At 42.2% G+C, this 22,109-nt stretch overlaps 1 protein-coding gene and 1 long non-coding RNA gene across 3 annotated transcripts; one reads left to right on the top strand and one right to left on the bottom strand.

Moving 5' to 3' along the window:
- Positions 1–431: 431 nt before the first annotated feature.
- LOC116961529 lies at positions 432–15,986 on the bottom strand. Of its 2 annotated transcripts, none has more exons than XR_004407019.2 (4): positions 15,696–15,986; positions 6,769–6,930; positions 2,186–2,265; positions 432–529 (listed from the first exon to the last, which is right to left on the bottom strand). It is a non-coding gene; the product is annotated as an uncharacterized LOC116961529 (long non-coding RNA). The 2 variants fall into 2 exon arrangements; XR_004407020.2 differs by having other exon boundaries at positions 2,186–2,262.
- A 238-nt stretch (positions 15,987–16,224) lies between these two features.
- Positions 16,225–21,839, top strand: GINS3 (GINS complex subunit 3). The gene is made up of 3 exons (XM_042797739.1): positions 16,225–16,497; positions 17,056–17,289; positions 19,882–21,839. Exons 1-3 carry the CDS (start codon positions 16,324–16,326, stop codon positions 20,110–20,112), a joined length of 639 nt encoding a protein of 212 aa, XP_042653673.1. The 5' UTR covers positions 16,225–16,323; the 3' UTR covers positions 20,113–21,839.
- The last annotated feature ends 270 nt before the right edge of the window (positions 21,840–22,109 follow it).

Raw genomic sequence — 22,109 nt, 5'->3', positions numbered from 1 at the left:
AGAAAGGAATGTGTGAAGTCCCCATGATTAGCAAAATGCCATTGTGTGATGTTTGAAATTTTCATTATTTCACAGCGTAATTGCCTCACTGTTGGACTTAGATGCAAGGAAAGCAACCACAGCCAGCTCCGGTGATTGCTGCATTTTTAGAAGAGTGCACATACAGGACACTTGTTTACTCCTACAGGGCCCCACAGAGTTATGAAAATAGTTTCGTAATATCAGAAATAGCTTCCTGCTTTTTGTCAAACATCAGGAGAAGTACGCCTGTGTGATAAGGCAATGTTTGACACACAATTGTAACGTCAGCATCCAAGGGAGCAATGTCAACCTTGGTATGAATCTCATGGCTCAATACAAGAAGTGTTAATATCCAAGGAGAGTCTCAGAAGTTGACAGATTTGAGTGCAGTGTCATTTTCTTACCACTTCCAGGAGCCTCTTAACGATACAGCCATATCTGCAGTGTTAATTTCTTGGGAAATTCAGGTAGTAGCAAAGTGTGGGGGCTAGCAGAAAGTAGTACAGATCTAGGAGCAAGCAAAGGAAACACCACACGATTTTCTTGTGTAAAGTCTAGTGAAAAAACAATCTGTTCTAACATTCAGACCCCATCTTGTCCTGTGGAGTTCTGGGAGCTGTAGCAGTGCATACCTGGTCACGGTTTCACTAGCTGTAGCTGGGAAATAGATGGGAGCCACTGTGTTATTGAAACCCATGTTGATATACCATCCTAAGCACAGCCTTGGGCTTTATGAAGACCATTCCCAGCCCATGGGGCACATACATCCTCTCGTGAATGCACTGAACCACGACCACCACGATCACTGAACCCCTACCAAAAGTTAACCTTATATTAAAAGAAGAACAGGGGTGTTAAGCTTCCCTTCAGAACTAATAATGTGGTAGTAAACGGAATGAGATGCAGGTGATGCCAAGTGCAGGACCGCAACACTGATGGGGTGACGCTGAATGACACGCATAGAGAAAACAGTATCTACACTGTATTGCCATAGGGTGATTGCTGGCTTGTTAAAGTCAATGAGAATATTCTTGATATTAAAGGGTGGGGCAGTGAAGAATTTTTTTCTCTGTTTTTGCATGTCCCAGGTGCCCATGTTTATAAAATTTATAACCTTGGTCTAAGGACAAAGCCAAAAGAGTCTCATGAGCCCAAATTGCACTGCATGGCAGATAAAATCCACAGCATTTGCAAATGGGACTGCCTGAGTGCTGCTTTGTCGTGTTTAGTACAAAACCTTTTTCAATGTGTTAGGGCACAGCACCCCAAAGTCTCATGCTAAAAAGCTGATATGGTGTTTGTTAGCAGACACAGAGCTCAACTCTCATAAATGAGAGAACCCATCAAAGAGAGCTTCTAAGGTAAATACATCCTATTAGCAGGGTCTTATCTCTGCACTGTTAGATCAAAGAGCACTCCTGCACAGCTGTGCAGTGTGCAGGCACGGTTACTAGCCCTCTACAAAACACACTGGCTTGGTGTTGACTTGCAGGACTGTGAGACAGGCATCACACGTGAAACTCATGATGAAGAGTTTGGGAATTTTTAATAAATGGATATCTAATGTTAGACTATCGTTTAGGAACCTAAATGAATACCCTCACTTTCAGAACACAAAAAGTTCCACAGCACCCAAGGAATCCAAGTGAAGGGATTTTTCAAATATATAAATTGATTTTATCTGGCACCAAAAAGGGACAATACAAAAATGTGTTTGAAAATGTCTCCGGAACTTCATATGCCCTGGAATACTCACTGGCCACCAACACTATAAAAATGCTTTCAATTTGAAATTTTTTTTCTATGGCTACATCTGCTAGAGACATATATACACATATACATATAGAGACACATATACACAAAAAAAGACCAAACAGGAGGAAATGATGTATATTTGACAGCACTTCTTATACTTGAAGTGCTGTCAAATATACATCAGGCTTGAAGATCACTTCTAAAACCAGTGATTTCCAACAAGGATTTGATTCTGAAGGAATAATGTCACATCTAAGAGTTTATGAAAGCAATAGCCGTTCCTTTGTTGGAAGCAGAAACTACCCACTTGCTAGCCTATTTCAGCAATTCGATGTACAATTTGTTGTAAAAAACCTACTCTGCTGACAGAGAACAGGTGACCCTTGTAAAAGTACAAATAGTTAGTTACCTTTTACTTTCAGATTCACTGGGTACGTGATTTGCTCTGACTGTCCTCTTTCATTCTGGAGTGACGGCTGGAATGTTCTGCTGTGAACAAAAAGCATAATAGGGATCACAGGGATCAGGTGAATTCAAGGCCACAAACAATGTCACGTAATCAGGAATGGCGGACTCTGCATCAGTCAACTTCTCATGAAGTCAAGGTGATGGTATCAGCAGGAATATTTTATCCCCTCCTGCTTTTGCTGGAGACCGCCCAGGGATCAAAGCAGACTGGGTCAGGGATCCCCTTCCTCTGTCTTTTGGGATTCAGTGGGGTCCCCTACTGCCTCAGACACTGAGCACCCACAGTCTCTAACTGGTGTACCTCCTGAACCTACCTGGGAATTAGGACAAAGCTGCTGTCCCCTTCTTACAAATGGAGCACGAAGGAACAGGCAGACTGTTGCATAAATTCTTAATTGTGCTTGGTTGTGTTTTGGCATTTGAGTATGAGCTCCTCCTCAGCATCATCTCCTCTTCAGCTGTGGGTTAGGCACTTGGGTACCTCTTTGGCTTTTGGCATAAATGACTTCTTCAGTGCCACATACAGACAACATGGAAAGCCTGGATCTGACAATGACATTCTTGGGCTGATTTAAAAGGAGATTCTGTCATGAAAAATCTCCCCTTTGAGATTATGTGCCTCACAAAATACTAGTAATATAACCAGAAAGCAGGATTTTCTTGCAAGATTGTGTACTACATTTAAAAAGATTCATATGTTCTAATAAGATGAGAAGAGAGGGGTGAAAAAGCAGAATAAATAAGACTTTCATGCATTGTGGTATTCAAAAAAAGCTCAGCATCAGCTTAACACAGCTTTCAAATTTGTCAGAGGCAGAGAGGAGCTGAAATAATTTTAGCCATTACTCCCCATGAAGGCCACACCTTCATGGCAAAAAAGGCACGTTTTTACACTGGATTAGTTATCCAGCTTGAATCAGGCACACTGTGCATACACGTTATCCAATCTTTACTTACATGATCCCATGTCTGTCCTCTGCAGAGGCTCTGCTGCACTCAGTCCACAAGGCAGAGATGCAGAGGAACTCACTTGGACTCACCAGATTGGATGAGTCTATTAATTCCAAGTCAAGAACACAGAATGAATCCAAGTGCCTTTTTCAAGCAGAACAGTGGGAACAAACAATGTTCAGGAGAAAATGAAGCTCAAGGACTGAGCAGGAATATTATTAAGTTAATAGGAAAAGCAGAGAGGTTCAGGGGAAAGAGGGGAAGGAATTTATTCATTAACTTGTCCCACCATTGTGGGGTTTGTCCATTTGTAAGCACTTGGACCACAGTCCTCCTCCCCTCCCTTTGATGCACTGACATAGGGTCTGGCCCTGCATAGCAATTTATGCCTTCCAATGTACAAGGTAATTAATCCTTCCAGTCTTGGTGAGGCAAGAGCTGTCTACATGGCTCAAAGGCTCTCTCTACTGATGGGGAAACTGAAAAAGAGAGAACTGACTTTCTCCAAGTCACAAAGTACATCCTTAGCAGAACTGAGAAGGGTTCAGAAAACTGTAGGGTACAGAAATCCCAGTTCTGAGCTCAGCCCACACATACACAAATCGTATTTTTTAATGTCTTCTGCCAGTCACACTGACAGAAGGGTTCTGGGATCTGCTGACTTCGTGTCCTGGCAGTTCCTCTGATAGGATTGGTGCTCCCCTCCCTGTACCATCAATTCATCTGGTAGTAGGATAACTGTTTCAGGGTAATGATGACATACACAAACAAGGTCAGCAGCCTTACAACTAAGAGATTATTAAATTAAAGCAAAGCAGGAGCTAACACACCAAGTTACCACAGTGTCCCAGGTGCAGACAGTGCAAGAAGCTCCTCTGTGTTTGCTAATTGGATAGCAGATATCTCTGTTTATACAGGCTGCCAGATGCACCTAAAATAGACATCTATAAATTATTCTCCTGCCTAAAATGAGACTCAATGACACTCATCTGTGCAGGTATAATTTTATTTTATACATACTTGGAACTAAACTCAGCCCAGCTGCATGTCAACATAGATAGTCTGCCATGAAGAGTCCTCCTAGAACTCATAGGATGGGAACAGTTAGCCTCATCCCAGTCTGAATTTGTTCAGCAGTGAGATACAGGGACCTTAATGACAAACACACCCTGCACTGGGAAGGACAACTGGGACATGTTGTCAGCTAGGATGTCAGTAACACTACGGAGAAGCAATCATTTAGCAACACGTGAGCCCACAGGTGCCAGAAGAGCTATCATCTGCCACTGTATTTAGAATAGGAAGTAACTGTGGCAAGGTTTGTTTGTATTTTTTAATAGCAGACAGTATAGATAAAACCACAGAACACAGCAGAAGAAAGCCCCTCACTCTAATACCTTTATCTCTTCCCAGATATCACTGTACAATTTAGATGCTGCCGTTAAATCTTTGCTTGCACACAGCAAGCCCTACACAACAGCCCATATAAAAACAGGGATGCTTTTCATTCCCTATCATTTATTCCACTCGACTGAATGTCCTCCACGTGCTTGTCGGTCTCATCCCTCTGTTGGGTGGGCACATATACACACAGAGAAACTGCAGTATGTTCTTAGCCTATTCTTAAGCAGCCCACCCTAGACACAGACACACAAAGGGCATTAATAGCACAGACAATAGGAAAAAGAATCCCATTTGCTGCAACTTTCTGAAGTTTCAAGTGATTTGTGAGCTGTTTCAGCAGATGGAGCCATTGCAGTATACACCATGAACTGCCAACTAGGCCAATTCAGCGTGTTCAAAGGAAAAAAAAGCTTCTTCCTGCTGTGAGGGTATTTTCAAAAGAATCCTCAGCTGTATCCTCTGTATCCAGGCAAATGTGTGTCATCCAGGCAGCTACATGCTCTTTTAGCAAATGGTTTACCTTGTCCTGAATGTCCTATGACTGATTTTTAGATCTATAGGATCATTAGTAAGTATACTTTAGTATTACAACTTAAGCTTATGGTTTTAAAGTGCATTTGAAAGCTGGCAGGTCCCCAGATAATGCCCACTCAGTAATTCTGGTACAAAGAGACCAGTCTTTGGCATGATAATCAGCTGCTTCTCATTGGTGCCAAAATCCATTTTTTTTAAAGGTCAGATGTCACTACCATGTGGAAATGGCATATAGCTGCAGTTGCTGAACTTTTACATTGCAGGATACCCCTGGCTGGTGGAGTGAGGAGGTTTTCAGAATATTTACACACATGCACACACATATTGAGGAAAGTAATACAAGTCAAGTTTCCAGAAATATATTCATTTATGAGTATGACTCTTTAAAGGATCCAGAAAGATAACTATGGTCATAAACTTAGGCATAAAACAGTGAGCAATTCATCGTCCAATCAGAATTTGAGGTAAATGGATTAATAATCTCCAGCTCAAGCATCTAATTAAGAAGCTGCATTCATCAAAGTCTTCTGTTGACATTATACGTTACTGAAGGGGAATTGGGATTGAATATCTCCTTGGGATGCAGACTCATTACCATTTTCCCTGACGGAGGCTACACACATATACAAGGAGCAGAGATTATTACATGTACTATAAAGGACAGAATGCCTTCAAGAACTGAGCCCTTATGCTTTGCATGCTGTGTAAGACCCGCTCATAAGCTACAGGAGAGTAACTTATCAAGTCTGTCCCATATACTTTTAAATGCTTTGTAATTTTGAGTGTTAAAGATGGTACAGCAGCTCTTCCATAGTGACAATCACATCAGTTCTGGGACATGTTGCCATGATACTGCTGGGCTGATGGTAAATCAGGGTAACACTTCTAGCCCAAACCAAATCTCTCACCTAGAGATAGGGCTTTCACTCCAGAGATCACCACAGCAGGGAACTTCACACTGAAAGCAAGTGAAGAGGCTGCAATAGCAAGTCTATACATTCAGCACCATGAACCTATGAAGGACACAATGGCATGCTATCACATTGCCCAGGGACAGCTTGGCCTTATGAGTAATGTGCTGTAAATCAAGGGGAATTTGGTGAAATTGAGAGCTCATGGAAAGGCTGGACACCAACCAAAGTTAGGCATGCAAGGCATTTCTGCCATGCATTTCCACTAAAGTCTGGAGGTCTAGCTTCTAATGTAAAATTCAGTCCCAGGCTCCAAATCAAAGCCTTCTCATTGCACTAACTCCTGTGGTAGTTTTGGATTGCAACAGCTATTGAAATTGAGGCCACAAAGCCCTTCTCACTGGGGAATAAATCTAAATTTAGACCCTAATCTTCAAATGAACATATGAAGCTGATCTACTTCAGTGCATTACTAACGTTCTTTACAAATATATGATGTCTTAAAGGCATTTTGCTTCCATCAGTGTATATGTGGCAAAGAGTTGGATTAAAAGGATGGATTCTGTTAGAAATATCCATCATTATACAGTGCAAGCACAATCAATAAGGAATCAATTCACCCACCTTTTTAAAATACCTTTCTATAAAAACTGCTGGAAGTGCAAGCAAAAGAGAAGTTGAAAAGAAGGAAATCATAAAACATTAAGAAATAACTGTATCATACACTGGTGTGAAGACGCTGTTGGTGTGTATGCTCAGAGGCTGAGCTTGCTGGCAGCAATGGCAAACTAGAACTTCTTTGGGGATCATCAATCAGGCTGCTGCAAGTCAGGAGTTGCATTTATGGAGCTGAAGTTTCCGAGCCCAGGCACTCAGAAGAGGTTACCTAGAAGTGACAGAGTGAAAAGGTAAGACTGCAAATAAGACAAAACATATTCCTGGCCAGCTGCTAAGCCATCCTCCTGGGGAAGTCTGAGCTCTCTCATAAGAAGACTTCTGTGGATGAGGCAGCTTGCAATGGCATCACACGAAAAAGCTGGGCAGAGACTCTATAAGAATCCACAGTTTTAAACTGCTCCTGTAGAGTTGTCTGTGTAGTCCAAGAGTGTCTCTTCAAACATTTTTGTGTCAGCCTGCTGAATTAGGGAAAGGAATCAATACCACCTCTCTGACATCTCAGGAGGCTGGGTTTCCATGAGACATTAACTCTGAAACCTAAATGCAAATTTAAATTCAGTGCTTTTAAGGGTGTCATTCCTAATCAATTTTGTAGAAAGAGCTAACTGTTTTGGTGTGGACCGTCAGAGTGAACTGTGATGATGCCATTACCTCCTCAACTAATTATTCAGAATAAAACAATGCAAAGGAAAATTTAAAAGTAGACGAACATTCATGCAGGGAAACAAGATGAGCAATGTTTATTAGGAATGGGAGCTAAGTGTCTATTTTCTAGTGCTTGTGATGGTTTGACCTCAGCCAGCAGCCAAACACCCTCCCAGCCCCTCCCTCACTCCCCTATCCTGCAGGATGAAAACAGAAGGAAAGTGAAAAGACTCATGGATCAAGTTTAATAGGGAAAGCAAAGGCAAAAAGAGGAATTCATTCACTACTTCCCATCAGTGGGCAGATGCCCAGTCACTGCCTGGAAAGCAGGGTCTTAGCATGTGTAACCATTGCTTGAGAAGACAAATGCCGTGACGATGAATGTACCACCTCCCACCTTCTTTCCCTGAGCTTTTATTGCTGAGCACAATTACATATGGTATGGAATACCCCTTTGGTCGGCTGTTCCAGCCATATCCCTTTCCCCATCTCTTGCCCATCCCCAGTCTACTCACTGTCGGAGGGAGCAGAAAAAAGCCTTGCCCCTGTGTGAGCACTATTCAGCCATAGCCAAAACACCGGTGCATTATCAACACTGTTTTAGCCACACACGCAAAGCAGAGCACCATACAGGCTGCTATGAAGAAAGTTAACTCCATGCCAGGCAGGTCCAGTACAATGCTCCGTAATAAAATATTCCTAATGTTTAAAGTCAAAGTAGGCTTGAATGCACAGGATGTTATAAACAACCTATTGCAATTTTAATCAATTGCATTAGACCTTTATTTTCAAGGTTTGACTCATGCATTTCATATTGTTAACATTTCAGATATGCTAATCACCTCTGTGTTTCCACCCTTTGTGGAAAAGGGGCAACAAACTGCTGTGTGCACCAAGAAGTTCCCAGGTGCACCCGAGTTCACCACCCGTTCTGACACTGGCCCAAACCCTCAGCTGAGACACATCAGCAGGTCTCACCTGGTTGAGATTTTCATCTCCTTCACTTGGTTCTATTCCAAACAAAATTTCTACCATGTGAACAAAGTTTGTCTGTACAGGAAACCAATAAGCCATGGCTACAGTGCTGTGAAGTCCCTCTTTGGTACCTCATGTCCCATTGACAATTACCTCCTAAAAACTGTTGCAGAGCCGAGCCTTGGTCTGTGGAATGAGCTCATCAGGAACCACAAACCCCATTACGCTTCACCTGAAGTAAAAATGACTATCATCCAGTCTGGCATCTCTATTAGAAAGCCACAGAAGTGTGGGCATTTAGAAATGAAGCAGAGAAACAACTCTGCACTGCATACAAGCCTCAGAAAGGACGTAAGGGAAAGGCTAAAATGTAAATGACACATTACTTAATGCACTCCGAGGCTCCAGGATGGAGGGCATTAGTCAAAAGCAAAGCATTTGCATTGAAGCACCAATCAAAGAAAGTTTAAATCTTTTTAAGGACTGTTCATTATAATATTGAGAGATGCTATAAACAAAAAAAAGTCACCATTGGTGAACAGATAAAACTGCACTTCCTGTAGTGGATTTACATCTATTTATGCCATGGAGATATTTGGTCCTGAAATTCTGTGAGATGATACGTTTTTGAACTCCATATTTTGCAAATAAGGTCTAAAACCATCACTCATCTCAATGAGATTATTCTGGGTTTGCCAAACCTTCCCCACTGAATGTGCTTTTCTGTTATTTTACTAGCTCTGCTTGTAAATACAGGATCATAAGAAAATGAGAAAACTGGAAGATAGGCAGTCTCTCTCGGAAGAGGTTAAAACCCTGCCAAAAATCCACATCTGGGATTGTGTGATAAAGCCTGCCACTGAGTATAAGCTACAAAATCCAGAGAAAATACATTTGCTTTTAAAATATCTCATGGGGTTTTGTCACTTCTGAATATAGCATTCCTGGATATTTAGCTGATGACACTTGCACACTGCTGACTTACTGGCAATGAGATACATGGCTGGTTACTTACAGGGGTGTGTCATGAAAACCAAGATAAACTTTATAGGATCAAAGAGTAGTCCATGCCTGAAAGCGAAAAGCTGTCAGATTCGAGGATCGACTGTGACAGGGTGTTCTCAGAACTACAGAGCCACTCAACTGCCAGATGATGCAAGCTGCCTGTCTTGTCTCTTCTTCGCATTCCCCCACACCATGAATCACTGGACTGCTTCCAGACAGGATGTTCAAAATGAACTGCATCATCCCCTTAATCCTTTGACTCCAAGGGTTAACATCTCAAATTCTCCCCAGACGCTGCGCAAGCTCCCACTACCTGGGATCGCTCGCCTGGTCAGGCAGGTGATAGCGGGTAGGGAGGGTGGATCCTGCAGGACTCCAAAGGCATGCTTTCAGCAGCTCAGAAAACGCTGCTATCAACCCACCTCTTAGATGGCTTCCTCTCATTCACAGCAGCTACCTCTCTGCCTCCCAAAGATGCCAGGAATGCAAGCAAGAGACTCTGGATTTGCTCTGCTCCTCATGGACCTCCTGGCTGTTATCATATTAATAGGCTTTTCCACTGGGGCACAGAATTTTTGGTGTGCTAATTCTGACTATAATCACATTGTATTAGCCAAATTCTCATTATGTGTTCAGTGTAATGTGACACTTCTATAGTGGTTTTTTACATTGCAGGATGAAAAAAACCTCTTCACAAGCTACAAACAAGATTCTCTACTTTTTGGCCCAATGTAGTATGCTCCAGCAAGGTGCTGTTAGATTTCACTTCCCATGTGTGATCAGAATAAAAACAGTGCGGATCTTTTCCTATTCTAGCATGCCTCAAAAACATGGGACAGCCTGACCAGGTATCCACAGTCCAGAAATGAAAAGCAGCAGATTTAATGTATTCAGAGATTCTGCTGGCCAAAGACAACAAGCCATGGGCCAAAAGGAGCATTCACACTCTGGCCAAGCAAAGGGAGATCCTGTTCCTAAGAACCCTGGAATATCAGCATTCTGCTCATCCAGCGTGGATGGATGAAGGGCTGGAACAATGCTGGTAACACTGAAACCATGGTTCAAAGAGCACAGGCAGTTGAAAATATGAAATGTAGCTGACTGCCATCCTCTCCAGCTATTGATCCTGGGTCACTGATATAGACAACATGGCAGATAAAGGGAGGAGAAAAAAAAAAAAGGAAAAAACCACCAGATACAAGAAATCTGAATGAAGGCAGTGAAGAAACTGGTAGCATTCATGTTTTGGTAACTTAATGAATTCAAGCGCTTAGTCTAGATCTTGAGAAATAAGTAACATTGCCTTTTTTTTCAGTAACTCACTTAAAACTCTCCAGAGTAACGTGGAGAAAAGTGAAAGCCTAGAATGAAGAAAAAAATTACCAGGATATAAAGAGAAAAATATTCAGAATATCTGTAGTCAGCTATTACAATTGCTTATCCAAGTCTGAAAGACAAAGAATAATATTTACTTTTTTACAGGGGTAAAATTTGTAAGTTTTAGCTTGCTTTTACTGGAAATGTCCTGGATAGCTCAGAAAAAAAGCCCAACATAATTTAGAAAGTGAAGGTCATATAGCACCCCACCCCTCTATCTTCCTTTCAAACCAGTCATCAGTTTCTAGTTTTTGTGTAATTACTTAAAAAAAATAAAATAAAAAAAAAGCTTTCTTCTGTAAACAAATATTGATTATTCATTAGATGTTTTTTTTGTCTCTGGGCATTGAGCAGCCTTTTGCTGAACAGAATTGGAATGCTTGCAATTAATTGGAAAAGCATAATTTCCAGTATCTCCCTACAATATTTACTGCAAATGGTGAGACATAAGAAAAAGGAAATTGCTGATATTTAATGTTTTATACTGTGGAAATTATTCACTGTTTTCTTCAGCAGCTTGAGTACTTTACAGGTAGGAATGGGTCTCTCTCAAGAATGAACATGGTACTTGTCTTTCATCCATGTCATTTGAATGGATGTAAATGGAATAAATTTTTTTTTTTCTACTCATACTATCACAGTGACCCACAGACACCGAAAGTTTGAGAAATGCCCCCCCATTTGTATTTACTGCAGATATATGATTCTGCCCAGTAATAATCTGTTTCCTTAATTTCTTGCTGAAGGCAGTTATCACAGTTATCATTTTCCTACACTTCTAAGCAAAAACAATAATAAATTGCCATCAAGGGAACCCCAACTGCAAGAAAACACCAACAATTTTGCAGTATTCCCATTTAAATCATAAAAAGTTTTAGCAACATGGCACCACTCCTCAAAACAAGAAACCTTCAAATTGCTGCTGCTGACTTAACTGTGACTTTCCACTTACCAGCAAAACTACACAGTGGTTAAAAATGCCTTCAAAGTTGCTGAATCCTCTCCTGCATAGTAACAGAGATTCACACAGTGAATGACAGCTGCGAAAAAAATAGAGGAGTTCTAGAAATGCTTGTATTTTCACTTTAGTTGTCAAAAATGCTGTTTGCAATAGCAGCTCTAGCATCTGGTTTATCTTACCACTTCAATACTCCTTTTTAGTAGGTGATTAAAAGATTTTGAAATTCATTCTACAAGCTGGCCAGAGTCCCTGCTAACCTTGCTGCCTTCTTGCTTGACTAGAAGCTGGAAGCCAGAGACCCTTCCCATAGGATGACTGGCTACCCTAAATCCCTTCACTTCTTGTGGCTGTTCTCCTACATGCAAAGTGTGACACAATCCTCCTCCTTTCCTCTACGTGGAAAGGAATGATAACTTTGAGATGTAAATATGAATATGGTGTATCATTAATACTACTGCTGAATCTTTCACATTTGCAGCTAAACTGAACAGTGAAGTGACTACCTCCTTGGTTTAACTTTTGCTGCTACCCCTTTTCCTTCAAAAAATAAAGTTATACTAGACTGTAGAATCTGTCTCTTGGAGAGCAGTATTTATTCATATGACACAGCACTTAACTCTCTGATAATCCTACTGAAGCCACTTGGTTTGCTTGATTCATATGCCCGTATTTGCACAACAAAGGGGTTGAAAAAGCTTGTATCAAATATACAGTAGGGCATTACTTGCAAATAAGAACTCCCACTGCCCCTGTCGAGTCAACTGATTAGGAAATGCAAATTTGTTGAGTGAAAGCTCCAGGGAGGAAAGGAATGATCTAAGTAGCATCAGAAAGCCTGGGGACATGGTCAAAGGGTATATGCTACAATGTGTTGCCTCCTATTAGCTGGACACAACAGAACAGAAAGCTCCTCTCTCAGAAGTGTGCACACCACATGCCTGATTTTACTCCTGAACTCAGGGGCCTTCAACCAGGATTAGACAGTGAGATTCTGGCTCCACTGAAGTCAGTTGTCTCATCTCGGGATCTTAAGACAGCCAAAATGTCTGCCAGCATTTCTGATTACCTGATAACAAACACAAATAAGAAAAGCAAGTCATCCTACAATCCTATCTGGTAATTCAGATCCTATGTGACAGGGGACAAAGGCTCAATTATCAACCTTAGTTTGTGCTGTAGTTCAGTCCAATACATTGAGACTGATGATTCCTCTCTCACTGTGACCTTAAAAAGTAAGGTGAGGTCACAGAGAGTGGTATTTCCTGCTCCCATCAACATCCTTCAGCTTTTTCAGTTGTCCTATTTCCTGCATTTAATGTTATTTAAATTACCCATGATGGCAGTATCAGCTGACTCTGTCGTAACATCACATACACATGCTGTCATAACACATCTCAGCAGCTGTGCAATACACATAGACATCATCTTGCTCTGATCAAACGGAAGTCCCTAGAAGAAGCAGGGAACATAATTTTGCTTCTCTGAATTTATCTGAGATATTAAATTAGCTGAATTTTGTGGTATTCAAGATTTAAGGCATACATAGATGGAATGTAACAGCTGTCCCTTTATTTCTAAGTTTTCATTCTTTCCCATACTTTGAAATCCTCTCAATTTATCTATTGTACCTGGGAAGTAATTTGGGTTTTAACCATCACAGCTCAAGCTTACTTCTGTCATATTTTGCTCTGTCATTACTCAGTTTTTGGCATATGCCTTCGCCTCCTGCCTCTTTTGCTTCACCTCTGCCTTCTCTCAACATCTTTTTCCCTGTCTTCTTCTTAAGTACTTTTGCTCCTCTCTTTACTCTGGTTATTGAGGAATTCTGTTATTCTTTGTCCCTGTAAAGCTACAGGTTCTGATTCCCCTCTCAGAGTACTCCTGCTAGTGTAGCTGCATGTGACTCATTACATTTTCACCTTACACAAATGCAGGAGGACAATGAAGTCTCCAGTTTACAAATCCTCCAAGTACAAAGAGGTTCATTTATGACATTCCTTTTCTTCCAGGAAGGTCTTGAAATCATATGTATGAAAATATAATATGGTTTAGGATGCTGAGATCATTATGAATATTTTTATACTAAATTCACACACAGGCGTTCAAGAATAAGAAACCTGCCTAATACCTTTCTCAGGGTGAGAAGGCAAACATACTACAAAAAAAGGGTGACATAATTTTGTCTACCAAACCCATCATTCTTTAAAATTCTCACAAAAGAACAACTTTTCAACTGATTTTACATGAGCATAAATGTCTTTCCCTTTGTGTTCTTTCAACTTTGCCCAGTACCTTAGGCTTACTGCACCTCTGTGCCTTATTTCAGTATCACATGCTACAGGCTGAGGCATCTTCAGACACAGGCAAGCAGTACTTTTCTTTCTTTTTTTCCAGATGTCTTACTTCTGCACCCTAGAAAATGAGCATATTCCATTTGTATAGTTCTCTCTTCTCGTTCACAGTGCAAGCTTTCATATTTAGCAGAGATTTTGTTTCCTAAACCTGATTAAGCAGGGAATATTTTTACTAATCCAATTCAGCAAATTATATTTTTATCAGAACTGCCCTTTAGAAAGAGCTTTTGGAAATTGCTCTGGAATTAATTTGGAAAATGTGCACAAATAGAGGGATTTCTTTTCCAAACAGAAAGATTTAATCTCTCCTTAGGAAAAAAAGTGAAAACAAGACAGGGCAATAGTTAACATTGCTAACTCTAATATAATGTCTGTTTTCTGTGCCATAGGTAGAAATTCAGCATCTTACAAGAGATGACCTCTTATATTAAATATCTTTTCAGAAGCATGCTTTTCCCTTACAGCTGTTGTCAGGATTTAATGCATCTGACTAATGGAAAAAGGGACATTCTAAAATCAGCAGTGTGCAGGCATCGCGTTACAAACACACATGCATACATTCTTCTGCTCCTGGGTTACGATTTCTGACACTTGTCTAACAAAGTATTTAGATTTTTGCAAATCCAGCATGCTACAGTTCACAAAAAGCTTGCCATTTTTCTCTTGGCTGGATATTTAAAGCATATACTGTCATACTACCCAAGGAATGCATAGGTGATGGAGGTACATCATCCTAAGGTCTGTCTCCACTGCCTGTGCTTTATTTTTCTTAGTACAAAATAAAATAGCACAAAATTTAATTAGCTGGTGAAAATTTGATTATTTTGACTTTGATCAAGATATTAAAGAACTAGCATGCTAATTAATGAAGACAAAATAATATCAAATCCCAGTGGATCCAGCTTGAGCAAACAGCAGCATGAAGAATGCTGAGGTTGTAAGAATCAAAACATAATTGAAGAGGCACTGCCTTACGCCTTAGTCATGGATGGAAAATGTCACTGAACCACCAAATCCCCTATAAATAACTCCATCATTATTTTTCAGGGACACTGTCAGGTCTCTGGAGTTTCAACCCTGCTCAATTGTTTGTTTTTCTTCCTTAGTGGAATAAAGACTGAAATATTTACTAGATTATTTAAATGTTATTTTGTAGACCACTGTATATAGAAAGAGTAATGTTTTCAGCATATACAGCTTATTGAATACCAAGAAAACTTCAATGTGATGAAAAATGAACTAATTTTGTAACACCAAAATGAGAAATAAAAAAAATATCAGCACGTCAGGTTCTAATATGAAGTGAAATTCAGGTAAAACTAGGAGGTAACCACTTCTCTTATGCTTATACAATCAAACCCAGAATTTAGCAGAGGGTATTTGATTCTGCCATCAAAATATCACTTCATTTCTTATTTTGTAGCACTAAAATACTTTGGGATGTAGCTGTGGTATACATAGCTCATTAACACCAAGTCCTGCCTGGTCAGCACAGCCACATCTGTCAGCCTGCTCCTGTACTCTGCAAACGACGCACACCCTTAATTGCCCAACACACAGGGGTAACTAACCGCGCGAGCAGCACTTGTTTGCCTTTTCATACAGCCAACTGGTAGGTTCAGTTGAATGTGTTTGAGGTGCAGGGTGATCCCTCACCTGCCAGGACAGCTGTTCCGAGGCACCTCACTGCTGCTCTGCCTGCGGGCCCTGCCAGAGGACAGGGGCTTTGTCAGCCAGCACCGCCGGCCCTGAGACGGGAGCAGGCTGCTGCGGGGGAGCGCTGCTGCCCGTTCAGCCCGGCCCGCCTGCCGAACGCCCCCAAGGCACCGCTTTTACCGAGGCCTGCCTGCAGGGCAAAGGCTGGCGGCCGCAAGGAACTGCCCAGGGCGCAGTCGGGAGCCGCCGCCACAGCTGTCCCTTGCGGTAACGGTGCTGGCGGAGGACAACCGCCGGCAGCGGTAACGGTGCTGGCGGTGGACAACCGCCGGCACGGGCAGGACAAGGCCCCGTCAGGCCCGGGGCTCGACAGCTCGGAGCCTGGGGCTTGGCCCGGCAGCGCCTGCCCGGGCCCTGCGGCCGCCAGGCGGGAGGGCGGCGGCGGCGGCGGCGCCAGTGCGGCCGCGAGAGGAAACGCCCCGCCGGGCCCGGGGCCGACCCCGCGGCGGCGGGCCGTGTCACAGCGCATGCGCGGCGGCGGCGGCGGCGGGCGGGCACGGGGCGGGTTTGACTGGCTGCGCGGGAGTCCCGGCGCGCTGGGGCCGCTCCGGCGCTCGCTCGCCCGGCCATGTCCGAAGCGTATTTCCCCGTGGGACCCGGACTGGGCCTGGAGGAGAACTTCCTGTCGCTGGACGACATCCTGATGTCGCAGGAGAAGCTGCCGGGCCGCGCCGAGAGCAGCCTGCCGCGCCTGGCCTTCGCGCTGGGCCAGGGGGCCGGCCCTGGCGACGCCATCCCTGAGGTGACCGGCGGGGGAGCGGCGGGGGGGGAAAGAACTACAACTCCCAGTAGCCACTGCGCGGGGGCGCGGGGGGCGCTGGGAGCTGTAGGCGCGCCGGGCTGGGCCGGTGGGGGCTGCGCGGCTGCCGCGCCCGGGGGTAGCCGGGGGTCGGCGGTCGCGCCCCCCATCTCTGTCCGCGCGTCCCAACCCCCAGGTTTTGGGGTCACTGAAAGGAAACTTATGCTCCTAGCTCCTTTTTAAGTTCTTTTTGCATAGTGTTTTGTTTTGTTTTGTTTTGCTTTGGTTTTTTTTTTTAAACTTTTTTCTTCTGGTGTTTAATAATATGACAATTATTGGATTATATAAAATAAAAAAATAATCTGCTGTGAGAGCATTGCAGTAATAACCGGTGCCTCTAAAGTGTGTCTGGTTTATATTACAATTACAATAGACTGTTTTGTAAACAGAACTGACTGTTTCTAATACTGGATCTGTATTAATAAAGTTCACTATCTTTGGGGTCGTTTTACATGTATTTTCATGGCAAGGACAACTTCTGGTTTTTTCTCATTCTTGCAGGGATCAAAGCTGGAAATACCTTTGTGGCTTGCAAAAGGTCTGCATGACAGCAAAAGAAGAATAATTTCTGTGGAACTGCCAAAGATTTACAAGGAAGCCTGGAGGACAGTGTTCAGCGCTGATGCCAATGTGGTTGATCTGCATAAAATGGGGCCATATTACTATGGATTTGGCTCCCAGCTCCTGAATTTTGACAATCCAGAGAATCCTGAGATAGCTCAGACTATCCTGCAGGTGAGTATCTGAACTAAGTCTTGAAATTTGGTTTTACAATTTTTCTGTCTTCCTCCTGTTCCCAGGCACTCAGCAGTCTTCAGGAGAACTACCCAGTTTTAATCCAAATGATTTCTGGTTTGAGTGTGGATTTCTAGGTCAAGTTGTAGGATGACCCTTTTGCCAACGGCACAGTCTAGTGGTGGAAGCCTCTAGTCTGCATCCAGGAATGTAATTTTAGCTGGCAGTTTCCACACTGTATATACAGTATTTCATAAAATCCTCCTAGAGGAGACGTAAGATTATTTAATCATGCCCTTGCTTCAAGGCAGAATTAATTCACCCTCTGTTATTTCTGGTTTTCTACCTTGTTTTTAAAACTGTAGTGATGAAAATTCACACTGCTCTTGGCAATCTGTTTCAGTGCTTTGCCATCCTAATCTTAGGTTTCCTCTTATGTCTAAACTAAAGCTCCTTCGCAGCAATAAAAGTTCTGTTCTGTTTGTCTCGTACAAAGTAAATGCTGAGGACAGATTATTCTCTTCCTTCCTGCAGCAGTCTCAATTCATTTGGTATCTCTTTGTGGGTTATGCTTTCTAACAGTAATTGTCCTTACTGTGCATGGCTGGTATCTTTCCTCCACTGTGACGTGCAGTGCCCTGAAGTCTGCTCAGGACTTGTGCCAATGAAAACAAAAAGATTACTTTGTCAGTTTTGTAGGCCATGATGATCTTTGCTCAGCATGGTGCAGCATCTTGTTTTTCACGATAGAGTAACAGTGATATGTATTCGGTTTACAGCCCACAGTAAGACGGTAGGTTTCATATGCAATTGTTCCTGCATTTGTACAGTTCCCTATTTCTGCCTTCATGTAAAATTAACATTAATCCCAGCTGAATTACATCCTGTTGTTTTCACACTATCTTACTAATTTGTCAGGATCATTATGAATTAAAGAGTTTTGCTGCCCAACTTGCTTACAGTCATCCCTCCTCCTTCTCCTTCATGTTGTTTCCTAATTCAATAAGCATACCTTCAGTTCCTTTAGCGAGCGTATTAATATATCAAATGGTACTTGGTTCCAGGTAGACCCCTGTTGAACTCCACTTGATGTATTCTTCTCTCCTGACAGGAGCAGTGGGTAATTGTCTCTACTGACCACCTACACATGGTTTAGCTAAATCTTACAAGAATGCCCCATGGCAGATACCTGGCTGCTGCTTTTCCTCCCTTTGTAAGGCCTAGCATCTTGTCATAATAGAGCTAGGCTGGTCTCTCAAAGCTTCATCTTGGCAAGTCCATTCTCTTTATTTTCTCGCAGAAGTTAATGTATAGTTTATTTGTTCCATTCTGTTTCCAGGAATTGATACTCATGGATTTATAATCCCCTGGCTCTTCCTTCCTTCCTCTCCATCTCCCCTTTCTCTTTTAAAAGATAGATACCATCTTTGCCAGCTTCTGGTCTTCTGTGCTTCTTGAGCTTTTAAAGATAACCACTAACAGCTCTGAGATTTCTTCAGCCAGCTCTCTAAGTAGTCTGGGATGATTGCTATTTTTTTTTTTCTTTTTTTTTTTTTTTTTTTCCCCCTCTGTTCTTTAAATGAAGGCTGATGCGGAGAGGCTTTCAAGCACTGCTGCTTTCTTGGAGTTGTCCACTGAAAGCTTTCTTTCTGCATTGAGGAGGTGACCGCACCTTTCCTTATCTTTTCTTTTTCTGCTGATGGACATCTTAGGAAAAAAGCCATATTAACACACATTACTTGTTGACAGAAAAATCAAAGCACACAAAGTATACTTTATTAAAAGCAAAGAAGAGGGGATTTGTTCTGATTTAAAAAGTAAACAGAACACCAAAAATAAAAACTCTCTCCCAATTATTTGGGAACTATAAATGTGTAGTATAGCTGTTTTGTGTCAAGGCCGAAATGAGAGTTATTAATATATTTATTCTGTAAGTAAATCTCAAAAATACTGCAGTTCTGATAATTCTGAAATAGCAAAGCACAGTTTTCAAAGTTTTAACCTTTTTTTTTTTTTATTATTCCCAAAAGCAAAAATGAGGAGGGAAATAAAAATCCTTAAATATTTCTTGGTGCTTAGCTTTTTAAAATCTTTATTAGTTGTAGATTTGGTTTTTTGACTTTTTTGGTGTTTAAGTGTTTTTTCAGCATATTGAATCCTTTACATTGGCTGTTTGGCTTAACTTCCAGGCTGTTCACAAGTCGCAGCTTGTATGTTCCTGCAGCAGCTGCTGTGGCATGAGATTCATTCCACCCGCTCTAAAGCAATGATTGCTTGTGAAGTGAGATGAAATAGATCGTAATTGTGTTATACCTTGTGGTCTGCTCAAGCCTGTCATTAGGAAGCAGCCAAAATCTAATTCCATGTTTGCTTCTCATCCAGTGTATCAGGCACTTGCTCTCCCAGCTTGGGCAGGAAATGGTTTGTCTTTGTGTCCAAGGTTAATAGGTGCTCTGCTGTTTGCAGACCCTTGACTAGTTGTCAGCTAGAGCCTACACCTTTGGCTTTTCAGTTTTGAAAGGTCAGGCCTCTAGCATTTGAGCTGAAGAAGCCTCTGTGTTACCTGTCAGTAATTCTGCTTATCTCTGTTAGACATTTATTAGCCGTTTTCGTCGTATCATGGACTCCTCTCAGAATGTCTACAACGAAGACACATCAGCGCTGGTGGCTCAGCTGGATGAATTGGAGCGAGCCTTATTTCAAGCTGGCCAGAAAGGGCTGAATGACTTCCAATGCTGGGAAAAGGGACAGGCTTCTCAAATCACAGCTTCCAGTCTGGTCCAGAATTACGGAAAAAGAAAGTTCACAGATGTGGATGGTTAAAAGCCTGAAGAACATGCAGCTATGATGAGGGACACTGAGAGATTTACAGTCAGTCACAGAAGAGAAAGATGAATCAGCTTTGGAGAAGGACAGGCTCTCTGTTCGTTAATGGGAATTCTTCTCTATAATATTTTTGGATTACAGTAGTGCAAATTTTAAAGGCAGATGGCAAGGGTATAAAAAACAGATCACCTTACATCACTGAATAGCTTTGCAAGTTACTCATACCACTCCTGAAGATTTGCAGTTAATGTGTTTACTAGGTGGCTGAAAAGGCATGACAGGATTTTCTAAAAGGGTGATTAATATTTATTATTCTTTATCTTCCAAACTGATATTTACAATAATGGATCTGTTTGGAAAAACGTGTAACTCTGTATTTTGTGTATTATATTTCGTGTATTTCATCATGCCCTTCCCATTCCAACCTCCTGGGATCAGCTGTTTCCAGGTTCCCTGTTCTTTGGAGAGCCCCAACGATGTGGAAAAAAATGTGGTACAAACCGCTTTGAATTTTTTCCCATTTCTTACACACTGAGGTGCAACAGGTACCCTTTGTGAGGCAGGAATGTTTTCTTTTTTGACTTTTGTACACAGTGTTAGTGCCTCGGAGAAAAACTTCTCTTCTAACCCATGTAGCAAGCGAAGTGGCTGTGCAGGTCTCGTGCTGCCTCATCCTCTCTCCCTTTTGGCCCTCGTGGGCTTGATGCTGTGTGAGGTGGGGGATGTTCTTGTTTGATGTCAGGGGCTTTTGTGATGGATGCGTCTCTGTGATGGGTGTTAAGCTCCTCCGTGTGTTTTACAGAGGAGGCAACAGAAGGCAACAAGGAGTTCGTCCACACCAGATCAGAAGCAGCAACTTTAATGGAAACTCTGACCCATTGTCAACCCATGAGCCATCTGTTTTCCCATGAGAAATTCCGATTACTAGATTTGGTTAGTAGAAGGGACAAAGCAAATGAACTGAGTTTCCTTCCTTCTGATCAATCTAAGTGATCCTAGCAAGACGATCCTAGTAAATGTCATTCTTGCCAGTAGGAGTGACTGGAGTTGGAACTTGCTGAACAGCATTGTGGTTAACATCCTGTGTGGATTCCCTAAAAATTAGATTATCTGAAGTCCCATTGAATTGGAGACAGAAAACAGATGGTTATCTCTCTAGGACGTAGTTCTCGCAGTCCTCAGAGCGGTTGTCCTTTGGAAGCAGGTATTAGGCATCTTACAGGTGCTTCTAAGCCTCTAGAAGTTGGACTTTGAAGAGTACCTAAGTGGAGGAGCCAGATCATAACGATACTGAGCACTTCCTCTGCTGTGGGAATCACTGGGAAGCGACAGCCAGATCCAAGTCTTGGAGGTGTTCTTCCTGGGCTTGCGGATGCACCTGGATATTGGATACTTCAAAGTGGAAACCTCAAGTACAAAGGGTGTGTGGCCATTCCTTGGCCAGAGGAGTGAAAGCTCTCCCTCTGGAGGTGGTGAGAGGGGACACCATGCTGACTTCGCAAGCACACTGGTACCTCTGCCTCAGCTGCACAGGGCCACAGGAGACAAGTTGGAAGCTGTGCCTAACAAAGTATTTCAAGTACATGCAAGACCAAATGCTGCTGCACTTAATGACTTAATGCCACACAATAGCCTATACATTTTGACGCAGCTTTTGTCTATTGTCTGTTTCTGGATTTTTATATCGAATAAATATTTTGTAAGGGGACACTTGTAATGTAAAATGTCTGTTTTTAATTACTCTGCAGCAGAAAAATCAGTCATAGATCAGAAAGTGCAGGTCTCTACAAAACTGTGGCCATGATAGATAAATCATTCCTGCTTATGTAATTCCTCTTCTCTTACAGGTAACACAGTTGGGAACTATATTCGTGCAGTCATGGGGCTGTAGAAGTAGTTCCTGTCTGGCTTTTCCCACGTGGGTAATAGCTGTTTGCTCAAGTTGTGAGAGAGATACTACCAACCAATGAATAAGCTATTGATTTTATAAATTG

Source organism: Tyto alba, unplaced genomic scaffold (assembly GCF_018691265.1).
Source record: "Tyto alba isolate M040663 unplaced genomic scaffold, T.alba_DEE_v4.0 Super-Scaffold_26, whole genome shotgun sequence".
NCBI lineage: Eukaryota > Metazoa > Chordata > Aves > Strigiformes > Tytonidae > Tyto > Tyto alba.
Note: the sequence above shows the minus strand (reverse complement) of the source record. Positions and strands in the feature narration are given on the sequence as shown.

Bases quoted from the DNA above. Each gene is read 5' to 3' on its own strand.
- GINS3 (XM_042797739.1), top strand. From the start codon at position 16,324: ATGTCCGAAGCGTATTTCCCCGTGGGACCCGGACTGGGCCTGGAGGAG. The intron at 16,498-17,055 runs GTGACCGGCGGG...TCATTCTTGCAG, and splicing joins CTGGCGACGCCATCCCTGAG to GGATCAAAGCTGGAAATACC. The intron at 17,290-19,881 runs GTGAGTATCTGA...TATCTCTGTTAG, and splicing joins TAGCTCAGACTATCCTGCAG to ACATTTATTAGCCGTTTTCG.